General features: G+C 38.9%; 2 protein-coding genes across 9 annotated transcripts in view; one reads left to right on the top strand and one right to left on the bottom strand.

Moving 5' to 3' along the window:
* The window catches only part of LOC104684715 (phospholipase A2), a 29,635-nt gene extending 28,134 nt beyond the window's left edge, over positions 1-1,501 (top strand). For both annotated transcript variants that reach the window (XM_039560339.1, XM_010392219.3), the window contains one exon: positions 1,197-1,501. In XM_039560339.1, the coding sequence (XP_039416273.1) occupies positions 1,197-1,342 (146 nt within the window). In that variant the 3' untranslated portion in view covers positions 1,343-1,501. The remainder of the gene's footprint in view (positions 1-1,196) is intronic.
* A 925-nt stretch (positions 1,502-2,426) lies between these two features.
* On the bottom strand, positions 2,427-12,180 carry BFAR (bifunctional apoptosis regulator). Of its 7 annotated transcripts, none has more exons than XM_019281727.3 (8): positions 11,874-12,180; positions 7,959-8,236; positions 6,928-7,129; positions 6,411-6,580; positions 5,638-5,782; positions 5,215-5,382; positions 4,499-4,701; positions 2,427-3,616 (listed from the first exon to the last, which is right to left on the bottom strand). In XM_019281727.3, exons 2-8 carry the CDS (start codon positions 8,222-8,224, stop codon positions 3,424-3,426), a joined length of 1,347 nt encoding a protein of 448 aa, XP_019137272.2. In that variant the 5' UTR covers positions 8,225-8,236; positions 11,874-12,180; the 3' UTR covers positions 2,427-3,423. The 7 variants fall into 7 exon arrangements, with proteins under 7 accessions (XP_019137272.2, XP_010390523.2, XP_010390526.2 ...); XM_010392221.4 differs by having other exon boundaries at positions 7,959-8,289; positions 11,874-12,179; XM_010392224.3 differs by lacking the exon at positions 11,874-12,180 and adding an exon at positions 11,715-11,867 and having other exon boundaries at positions 7,959-8,289.
* Positions 12,181-12,185: the final 5 nt, after the last annotated feature.

Genomic DNA, 12,185 nt, shown 5'->3' with positions numbered 1-12,185 from the left:
TACCTCCTTTCCTTCTTCACATTCAACCTTTACTTTGCCCAAGTGTCATTCAGAATCTCTACTTGCTCATTTCTTCCCCTGCCCCAGATGTACAAAGCATCTTCTCTCTCACACTAATTAATCACATTACAGTCCACCCTTACTTGGCTGTGAAGATTTTGCTCCTGACAATATTTAAAATACCGGCCAAGATAGCAGGCATGTTGTCAGGAAACAAAGTGCAGCATGGAGAAGATAAAGTCTGGAGCAATACCAGGAGAAGAATAGTTCTCAGTTAACATGTTTTGATTTTTTTATCCTATCATGTTGTTCATGCTACTTATGCTATTGAGTAGGTCTTAGGGCAGCTAGTTGCAGCATAAACATATACATACTTTAAGAACACTTCCATTTCATGGCAGAATTTGAGTTCATTCACAAAACTGAACACTTGTTCTGCTCCTGGACAAATCTCAAGCAGAGTTTTGGCTAAGCTTTTAAAATGGCAAACACTAAGACAAAATGTAATCAAGGATTCTTCAGTTTACAGTTACAGAGAGAAAAAACCACACACTTCTGGGTTGGCACACTGAAGCCAAAATACATTGCTGTAGAAGAAAATGTTCATGCCAAGAAGAAAGGCTCATGCCAAGAAATCTGTTGAGTTACAACGTGACAATTATAAAACAAACATGACAAGACATGGATTTTATCACACAAACACACTTTACCTAACTTCTTAGTGCACAAATTAATAAAGGTGGACAATTTAGGCTGGACATGGAGCATCTTTGCATGCCATGTATAAATCCCATATATTATTTTTAATGCTATATCCTATAGTAGATTATAAAGGGTATGTGAATGGAGGAAGTATCTTCCCAAAGTCAAGTTTCACTAGAGCAAGAGGGAAGGCAGGGATGGTCACATACCACTTTCTAAAGAGGGATCAGTTATCAGAGTTCCTTTATTAAAAAACTGGAAGAGGAGTATTTAAGTTTTTATCTGGCTGTTGTATTTTCACCTGCCAAGTTTGGTGATTACTGACTGATCCACAGGTTCTCAGTCTTATCAAAGTTCAGTACAGTTCCTATTGCACTTGAAATCGAAGAGGCATAGTTGGCCAAATATGGAACGTGAGGGAGCAATTCTTGGTATTCCATTTGGTATTTTTAATTTCTTCAGACTAATATCAAACTTATTGTGTTTTCTTTCAGACTCACTAGAAGATAAATGTCAAAAAATGGCATGTGAATGTGACCGTGAAGCTGCCAAATGTTTTTCTAAAGCTCCCTACCATAGAAAATACCTTTTGTGGCCAGACTTTATGTGTGGTGAGATTCAGCCTTTGTGTAGGTATTAGATATGTAACTCTGTATATATTTAAATCTAAAATGACTTTTTTTTTGGTCACAGTAATGACAACAAATGATTTTCCCCTTTCTTGGTACTCCTTCATGCCACCTCAGTCTCTCCACCTCCAGAATGGCAGAAGTAAACATTTTTCCTCTTATTTACCTTCTCCCATGCATTTTTATTGACTAAACAGAAATGTGAGTTTATCAGCTTAAGGAGTAACCGACAATATTAATTTTTGTTTATATTCAGATTCACAGATGTTTCAGATTCATAATATCATTCACTGTGAACTTTTTATCCCCCCTCCAGTGGCTGTAAGATACAAACCAAACTTCTCCACTAACGCGTATCTTAGCATTTGTTAACGTCGAACTGACTGGATAAAGTGCATGAAGTGACAGTGTCAGCACAAAGAGCCCTCTCATCTACACTAAACACTTATAAAGCCTAATTTAACTGTTGAATCTCATTCACCTTAAGTAATCCTACCTGCATTAAAGAAAGCCTAATATAATTCTTTTTTTCTAGCATTTACTTTTTAAATAGAGTTTTCTAAACAGCTGCTTATTTGTTATGGCTCAAGCTCCTTACTCTATGTACATCCAGAATTTCCTGTAAGCACAGGGAGGAGTTCTACCCTTAGAACTTAAAAGCCAGATTTAAAAATGCAAATGCAAACCATCACCAAAACAGAAACATGAAAAAATGTAGAAGTCGTTAGGACCAGCCAGCTTTCCCACATGTGCTTGATCCTACACAGCAAGAGTTTATGAAGTTCAGAAGTGTACATACCTCATCAAGATGTAAAGATGGTTTTAGCTAGGGTCACTTCATGGACGTTTTTAACCTTTTGGAAAGAGAAATCAATACCCTGCATTGCTGAATAATACACTTTTTTGTAATTGCTAACTTTAACAGTTATAGAGCCAGGAGTGTTTTATGTCTATTTTCACCCATCTCAACTTACTCAAAGATGCAGGCTAGAGAACAGGTTTGCACAAGTCAGAGCTAATAACATGTACTTCAATATTTAAAAATAAAAAAAAAAATCAAAACCCAAACAAAATAACCCACCTCTATAGGAATAGTGAAGATTTCAAAAGAGATCTTTAATCATGAAAAATATTCATATGGAAATTTAGTTCATATTACTGACACAAGTGAAATAAACAAAACAACAAACCAATGCAGAATGCAAGGGGACAAAGCTCTCAAAAAAATCTTACCTTTTGCTTCAGTCAAAAGAACATACATTAACAAATGTCAATCCTGCTTACACAAACTAACTTTCCAGTCAATATTTGCTCACAGACATAGATACACACATTATATTGCCATAAGTAATTACAGTGTCAGGTCACTTTTCCAAAATAATCCTTTTTAAGAGATAACCCTGAATTTATGAATTAGCAACAGAATTCAAGAAGAGAGAATGATAGGAGCTATTGATGAAGTCTAACTGATCTGAATAAAAAATTTTCCATGGTAATCACCATATTTTCCAAGACACAAGAAAATTCAAGTAGTCTTTGCCTTCAACTACAGGAATTTTGGAACAAACTCTACTGTGAGACTGTGTATAAGGTAGTTACAACTTTACATGTAAAGAAGACTGAAATAAATGAAGTACTTTCAACATCAAGCTTATCCAGGAAGGACATTCCTTTGGCAAACTTAAGTTGAGGAACACATTGCTAAGTATGAAATGCTAGGTTTGAAAAGAAAAAAAAAAGAAATCGTGAAGCAGTGCAGAAGACAGTGATTTTAAGGCAGGCTTGAAAATACACAGAATGCTCAGGACAGAATACAGAAATTTATCTGACCAAAAATAGGGTGAGATGACTGTATGAGTTTTACATGGCTATACACGAATGCGCATTTTTTTTTTCAACAGAAAATTCCTTTTTCCTTCATCCTCCAATTTGGAATCAGCTGGTTTAAGAGTAACTTACCTTAAAGCTTTTTTGTATGTTTAAATTAACATAATCCACCATTTTCACTGCCACATACATAAAGAAGAAAAGCAAAGTTTATTCAAAAATGTCCATTTTTAGAATTTAAACAACTCAAAAGTTCCAATGCCAATCACTGCACTTGTGTCTCCAGACGCTTTATCTCTGTAACCACAAGATCAATGTTTATAACTGGGTTAAAATACAAGGCCCAGTAAAACAAACAATTGCAGACAAACTGAGGAATAAAAGGCCAAAAAATGGCAACAAAAAGTCCCTGGGTTGAGACTTTCCAGAAATGTCTCCACATTCTGTGAGGAATAGTCCTGTGAAAAAGGAAAAGGAAAGGCTTAGAGGAACTTTCTGGTTTGTTTCACCCAGTTCTAAGAACAGCTAGTAGGTGCTGCAGCTTTAAATTACTTAGCCCTTACTCGGGTACCTGTAAAAACCATCATTTTGCACTTCAGGAAAAGCTTTCTTAAAACCCAGTAGCACCAGATTTAAAGGGGAAGCACTGAGTCAGTGCACTTAGACCCCAGTGCCCAGCAGGTTCCAGTGCCACATCCCAGCTCTTCCTCAGGTTGTCCCATGTCTCCTGTGCTGTTCTGGGCACGTTCTGCCCTCTATCGGCTGGCAAAGGCAAAATCCACTAAACACCAAAACAAGAATTTCTCCCATACAATTTGAAAAACTGGAAATAAAAGGTCCCACCAACTATGAATATTAATATGCTTGAATTAAGACTGAGGTAGAACAGAAAACAGAAATTCTGATAAATTATCAGAACTAGTATCAGTATAACTAAACTTACTTAGGATTCTGAGGACTCATCCTGTAATAACTACACTGTATCATGACTAAATTCTGATGCATTTCGTTCTGAGCTGACAGCTAATACCAGACACCATAAGAAGCAGTTCTCAAGGTAAGGGTTAATATCTCCCAGTGGTTAAGAACATGCCTGTTACTGTTTCCGCATTTGCTACATCGGATCAGTAAAACCACCTGTAAGAAACCCCTGGAAGCATTCACAGAAATAAAGGTACTCAAGAGCAAGCAGTAGCACATGTGGTAATTCAGATTCACATGTTGTTATTAACCTCAGAGCTCAGGTTAGACACTCACTTCAGTGAGCAACTGTGAAATTGTAAGACTGTTTATAAGGCCATGTACTTCCTACCCTCTTCCACAAGCTCAGTAAGACTTACTTTAATTCTCTTCTTGACCAGAGCCTCCAAAAGGACAATAATTCCAAAACAGAGAGCAACATGGCATTTACAATTATAAATCTTGATGTCCAGTAGTGCACATCTAGCCAATCCCAAGCAAATTCAGCTATCAGCTGGTATGGCAAAAATAAATACTTTACAATGAATTCTCTCCATTGCCTCCAAGAAGGATCTTTAAGGTCCTGTAAATTAGGATAAAAAGACTGTTAATCAATTTTCTATTAAACAAACTTAATACTGGCTTATTTCCACTAGTCTTCCATTGAAAAGCTAGGGGTTTTGTACACTGAAAGCAGTAATTTATCTTTATTATACTTGCTAGTAGGTAATACTGTAATGCAGTAATTTCCACTAGATTAGAACATCACAGCCAGCCAGACCCAATAATGCCATTTGTTAAAATACAGGTAATTTGAGTGAAGAGCCTTTCTGTAGTCATGTGAACTTCAGAAGAATCAGTCTCACACATTTGAAGTCTAAAAGCCTTGAATCAATCCTATTAAAGGTAATGGTTCCAACATTGGTGATTGCATACAATAAAATCAAGGAAGCACTTACTCTGTAGGGTTTTTGTTTTTAAAGTTGTAGTGTAAATAGATGAAATGATGAATAATTACATCACGTGTTTTTATGCTGCTAGTCTTGAAATGCTTATAACTAACGCAAGTAGCATATTTAATGTTCTGAATACTTACTAGCAGTTTTGTGACAGTATCTTCATACTTGTCTTCAAGTGGACAAATTGTGTGGATGAAAGGTAGGAAAGCTTCTGCATAATCAAACAAATATAGGTATAACATACTGAGTCTTGGAGAACTCTTCATTGCATACAGAAGAAAGAGTGATTTTCCTGGGTTTACGGCCTATAAAGGTATCAAATTATCAAGTTTCAATCAGTGAAAAAATAAAATGAAAGGGACATGCGAGTTCTTAGATTTTCTGACAATCATTTTTCAAAGGATTGTTTTTCAAAACAACAGTTCATTAAACTGAGTAGTTTTTACACAGGTAATTCCACTACCTTAACACTCCTCCTGGCTTTAAGAGAATCTTGTTTTAAAGATATTATTTTTGAAATAATCAATATACATGACATGACACACTTATATAAAATTTACCTTATATTCCCAAAGGTTCTGTGGTGGTTTAACACCTAAAGTTTTCACACATTCCAGTTCTGCCATAATAGCTCTCCTATGGTTACTGTTCTCTATACTGTAAGGCTCTTTGGTGAAATCCTCCTCAGTCAGTGTTAGGAGGAGTCTACAAAAGCAGAAGAATTCAGAAGGTAAACAGTGCCTATTCACCAAAAAAAGATAGGACTAACAAATACACAACCGCATACTGAAACATTAAGCTACTGATACAAAGTAGCACCTTTTGGGTGAAAGAATCATAGAATACTTTGGGTTGGCAGGGACTTTAAAAGATCATCATTACATTCCAATATCAAGAGTTCTACACCAACTGCATCTCAGAGCCTGGGTTTTAAATTTCCTTCTTTTCCAGCTTCCTCTTGCCTGCTCTTTCAGCATGGCTCTTGGGTGGAATACATATGCATATAGCACGTGCATGTTTCCATAAGAAAGGAAAAGTGGAAGGGGTGGATAATAATACATCAGTAGAATTTTACTCTCAGTATCACTTCAGTCTGCATCGTCAGTGTTTTAAAAAGTTCTTCAAAAATTGTCAGGTAGCTTGGTAAGTATCTACTACTAAAAGTTTTCAATGGCAATTGGTAAAACGTCTTCTGAAATTTATTCTGATACATCTACAGAATATTCCCACAATCTATGTAACAAAGTATGGTCATTTCACAACAAGCCATCCCTAATGAATCTATCAGTAGTCCAATCACATGATAGTTGTCCTTGACCATCAGGCCTCTCACCTTCCATTTACTTTCTCCAGTAAAAATCTTTCTTTGTAATGTGAAGCCCATGGGCCCAGCTGCTCTAACCAGAGTATCACTTCCTCAGCAGTCCACTTAGCAACAGGCTTGTGGACAAGAAGATCATCTTCAAATTCTCTGCTACTCCAGTGATAGCCAAGTAGAACTACCTACAGGTAGATTACAGAGATAAATAAACAAAGATCCTTTACCTGCAAAGCAAATACATTAATGATATAAATAAACACACAGTAACGTGTGTTCTACAGACATGTAGAATCTTCCTTTTCATGGAGACTATTCATAAGAAAGTATCTTGAAGTTTTATCCACTGACTTCCATTTGCTGTACACTGCAGTTGTAGCTCCTGACAGACAGCTCTGAAGGCCACTTTACTTACTCTGCCGAGCTGGAGTCTCTTCTGTCCTGACAATCTTTTTTCTGTGCATGTAATTTAAGAATATTTGACTGCATGCTTAATTAAGCAAATAGGGAAAACCAATCAGATGAAACTTACTGCTACACAAGTTAAAGCTGTCAGAACGCCTGAGAAAAACCCTCCTCCTCGAGGATTAATTCTTCTTGTGTTTGGAACTGTCAGCATCTGGTCACTCCCATATTTTTGGAAAGTTGCTAAGCTGTGTGCTACATCACTGTTTTGTTGAATATCTTCTTTTCTTTGTTCAATGGCATCAGAAAATAGCTTTTCAATAACATCCCTAATAGGAAAAATATTTGTCATTATACTGTAACCGTTGAGGCCTAATATTCAGAAAAGGGACTAATTTTTGGATTTGTGTTTTCCAGTCTCTACTGAAGATTATCATCTTTGAAAGCAAGAAAAAATTAGTTATTAAATCTTAGTAAACTTAAAATTATATCAGTCACAGCCAAACAACATTTTCCTTAGCTTCTAAAGCTAAAATACCACATAACTCCCAAGTCATTTCTTAAATAAAATTAGAATTCTGTGTGCTACTGGCAAGCCTCAATTATTGAAAAGTGCTAAGCAAAAGACAACATAAAAGACTACCATCAATCCTACCATCTATTTATTAAAATATTATTAACCCCAAATAAAGTGTTATTAACAAAACAACTTGTGGGTAATTCAAGACGGCAAAGAGATGTTTCTAGCTTTGTTCTGCAATATGATCACATTTCTTCCAATAAATAGTACCTATTACAGAAATAACTACACAATTATCCAAGATCAATCTAACTTAGAATTATTAGAAAACAACCAGCTATATTAGAAGGTTCAGGATCCTGCCTCTCCATCTCCCAAAACATTTAGAAGGGGGGGAAAGCCCTCCCCCCAAACAAACCTCCTCCCTCAAAACAAAACCAACCAACCCACCCCTTAATTCCATGTACTTGAATAATTCATTACAAGTGCAGAAGCTGAAAGCTTTTGGGATTTAAATTTTTGCGACAGTTCAGATTACCAATAAACTAAGAAAATCTGCAGCAAGCTCAAGAAACCAGACAGCTAATTTCCGTGGTTTCATTTACACAAAAATGGCATTCACAAAACAGTTCACTCACCTGAGGAGGATGTTGACTTTGGGGAATCCTTCCCATTTTTCTCTGCATTCAGGGCATTCATTCTTCTTGGACGATACCCACCACAAGGCCAAGCAATGCCTACAGAAGCTGTGCCCACAGTTCAGGGTGGTGGGATTGACCAGAATGTCGTAGCAGCAGTGGCACAGGAACTCACTGACTGATATCTGCCGACCGGGGCCAGGAGTAGCACATGGCTCAACTTTTGCCCTCTCTGTTTCCCCTCGTAAACTCTCATCTTCTTCCATTCTCTTTTATGCCTTACACAAACAGAAAGCTCTCTTAGATCTTCAAACCAGGTAAGGCATTACTTCTGTAAAGCAACAAGAAAAAAGCTATTACAGAAGTTTAGAATTGTAAGCAGTGTGGTTTATCATTGCACCGCTTTTGTCACTCGGATGGTTTTAAACTTTTTAAGTAACTCAGCCCCCCCCAAAATGAAGCATGATCTACTTTTTCAACAACACATTCACTGCTAACTACAATCAAAACCAGATTCTAGATGTAAATAGCTGGGGTCAATCTCCTGGTACTTTCTTCTCCCATGTTACAAAATACATGAAAGTGAAACAAAATAACTCACTATGATTCACATGACTTTTGACAGTAGCTTTAATCAAGGTTTTAGCAAAATACACCAGTCAAAGGAAATATTATTAGAAAATACCATCAGAGGATACAAAGATAAAATACCAATATAATGTAATGATCTAATTTACTTCATCCCTCTTCTTTCCAAGCATATGGAATAAAACATTACTAACAAAGGTCAATGCTAGACATTGCTGGGCAACGTTAAAAAAAAGAGAAAAGTTTGACCAACCAAGTCATATGCTTCAGAATCATAAAGGATTGATCTGCACACCTTCTCAAAGGTCTGAATTCCACATTAACTTTACTTGTAGTTATTTTGTTAGTATTACAGAAAATGCACAGATAAGAGGAGTTTAAGATGGTTCTAAGCTTACCAAAAATTTAAACCTATTTGCTTGATGTTCCTACTCCATTCTCTTACACAACAGTATATAGTTTCTTAATAAAAACACTGATCCAGATCATTCACTCATCACTCATGATATGTTAGAAGATACCAAGAACTAGACAGTTTTCTCCTCAGGCACTAGCAAACCAAAATATGATTACACTCTCCACCATGTGGCTCCTGCTCACTACTTAACTTACCAACTTGCCATCCAGATCAAGCACAAAGAGGCAAGCATGCAAGCAGGTAAAGAATAAAAATTAAGAAAAAACCTCAAGAACAGAAACCAATAGTTCAACAGTGAAACTAAAATCCTCAGATTTACAAACCTGCATTTCCCTGGCAAAGCACAGGCTGCTGGCTTTCTAAAACACAAACCTGAAACAGCACTTATAAATGGAGAAATAAAAACATGATTTTGCACCTAAAAACATTCTTCTAGTTTTCCTGAAAGACAGAGGCACAGGACTTCTGTGGAAAATACAGGAAAAATATTTCACCGCTCAGTCTGCGCCAAGTAAGAGCCAGCAGCAGAATAATTCCTAGCTCCTCTCCAGTCTCTTCCCAGCTTCAGCTTCCTGCCCTCCGCGCTGCTTCCTGAGTCGCGGCACGGCCGGCGCGGGCCCGCGGCCTTTCCTGCCCGGGCAAGGCAGTGCAGGGTCGGGCCGGGCCGGCGCGGGGGCGGCCCCAGCCCGATACAGCAGGAGGCTCGGGCCCCGCACGGCCCGGCTGCAGCCACGGGCTGAGTAGAGACCGGGCCAGGCCCGCCCTGCCGCTTCCGCCCCGCCCCGCGAGCACGGCGGCACTGCGGCTCCTCCGTCGCCGCAGCCGCTGGGCGACACCATGGCCGCTCATCTTTTTTATTTCAAGCGTTTAAAATCACCAGACACGAGCACTGCTACACTCCCGTTTCTGGGAATACACGCACTTCCATATTCGTGAGAACTGAGGTACGTTTGCTTACTGTGCACTACGTACCCAGGTAGCCTTCCTTCGCAGAAACTCTTCAAGGCTGATTTTACAATAAAGATTCGAGGTGTATTCTCAGAAGTAAATGAGACTTTCAGGTGCTAGTTTGATTGCAGTGCTAACGCATCCTGCACAGAAACTATTTTTACCACATAGGAGTCTATCTCTCCACACATTCACAATACTTGTATCAGTCTCTGTTCCCATACTGAAATTCTTTTTGACTAGTCAAAAAAAAATGTTTCACTCTCTACAACACCCTGACAGGAGGTTGTAGCCAGGTCGGGATGGGCCTCTTCTCCCAGGGTACAAGTGCCAGAACCAGAAGACATAGTCTTAACCTGCACCAGGGCAGGTTTAGGTTGGACATTAGGAAAGGGTGATTAGAGATTGGAATGGGCGGCACAGGGAGGTGGTGGAGTCACTATCCCCGGAGGTGTTTAAGGACTGGACGTAGCACTGAGTGCCACGGTCTGGGTGATATGGTGGTGTTTGGTCACAGGTGGGACTCAATGATCTCAGAGGATTTTTCCAACCTAATCGATTTTGTGATTCTGTGAATTTTTGAAGTACCTCTGAGATGTACTTTTTCACTGTTCAACACAGTGACATTTTCTTGAAGATTTTGTTCCAGTTTGATGCAAGCTACAAGTCCAGTTCAAATGACATTTCAGTTAATTATTCCAGCCTATTTCAAAAAATAAAATAGTAGGCTCTCATTGTTTTCTCTCCTGTATTAGCCAATTTTTTTCCACAGAACCAATCAGCAAATCGTTTAGCTACCCTAGCATGAAAGAATTCAACCTCTTCTAGATCTGAGGGAGTTCATCTAGATCTACCTTGGTACACAAGGTGAAAATGCAGCCCAGAATACTCAGGCCTTGTTCTAGATTATAGTTTTTTACTACTTTTTTGTGTGTGTTTTCACTTAGCTTCACATTCAATGTTTAGTAAAGTAACGGAACATACAAATGTTTGATAGTCTGTGCAGCAGACTTGAATGATGTGAAAACATGGCATTTCTGTTCTAGTTTATAAAACTTCTGACATCTAAAAGAGCTATGGAGTCTCAAACTAACTGCCTGTATTGCCCTCTCCCACTTTTTTGATGTTCCTTCTGCTTATTTAACAATACATACATGTTGAAGTAACAAATGTTTAATCTGTAAGACATAGTACTTCAATTCCTATTGAAGTACTTTATTACAGTATCTTAGTGTTTGATGTGCAGTTTCTTTTGTAGGTGAAGGAAGCAAAGAGTTCCCAGATTTGTCAGCTACTTGGGGGAAAATGTCAGGCTTCTAGAACAGCTTTTAAAAATAAATATAAAATAAAACTTTAAAGTGCTATGAGCACTTTAACTAGAAACTGCAGAAATGCATATTAAAAACCTGAGGAGTAACATGAAAATTTTAGGCTTCAGCCAATTTACTGCAAAATAAAAACATCTCTGCAATTTTAACTAACATCTTATTGTGAACCATTTAACCATATTAGATGATTTGCTGGGAATGTCTGTTGAATAAATAGCTATACTGAAAAGGCAAATCTTGATACTGAAGAAACTTTAAAAGCTCCCTCCACTAATGCCTGCACAATTATTTATCTTTCTCTGTATACAGAAATTACCCCCCCCAATTTGTGGGGAATTTTTCATTTGTTTTCATTCTGCTGGAATTCTGGAAAAGATGCTTCATGAGCCGTGTGAACTCCAGCCCTGCAGCACACACACTGAACTTTTGTGCCCCCCGTGCCCATAGCTCCTGCCCTCTGCCCTTGTGCTGCACCTTCTCTCTGGGGCAGGTCTTCCTCCCACAGCGCTGCTGCGGGGACATCCTGCTGGGTGCTGAGCTCTGCTCTTCCACAAAGAGGTGTCAAACTGCCGCTTGTAATAGGAAGACGCTTCTTCTGCAGTAAGCCAAGATTTCCAGTTCCCCTGGACTTACAATCATTAAGGCATCGTCCCGAGCAGTTCTCCACCATCCTCCTGGTGTCTCCTAGGCAGATTCCTATCTCTTCCTTGTTGGTGCTAGTTACGCATTTCTGGCTCTGAGAGCGAGGCCACATCTATGACATTTCACTACACCCCACGGAACTGCGGCTGGTGTAAGACTTCCCCCCGGGCTGCAGCCACTCCGGTCCCGCTCAGAGCACACTGCCTCCGGCCGAGGGCACCGTTCAAAGCTGGCGGCGCCGGGCCCGCAGCCGGCCAGGGCGGTGCGGCCCTGAGGGCTCCGCCCCGGTAGGAAATGGCGGCG

This window comes from Corvus cornix, chromosome 14 (genome assembly GCF_000738735.6).
Source record: "Corvus cornix cornix isolate S_Up_H32 chromosome 14, ASM73873v5, whole genome shotgun sequence".
In the NCBI taxonomy this organism is placed as follows: domain Eukaryota; kingdom Metazoa; phylum Chordata; class Aves; order Passeriformes; family Corvidae; genus Corvus; species Corvus cornix.
Note: the sequence above shows the minus strand (reverse complement) of the source record. Positions and strands in the feature narration are given on the sequence as shown.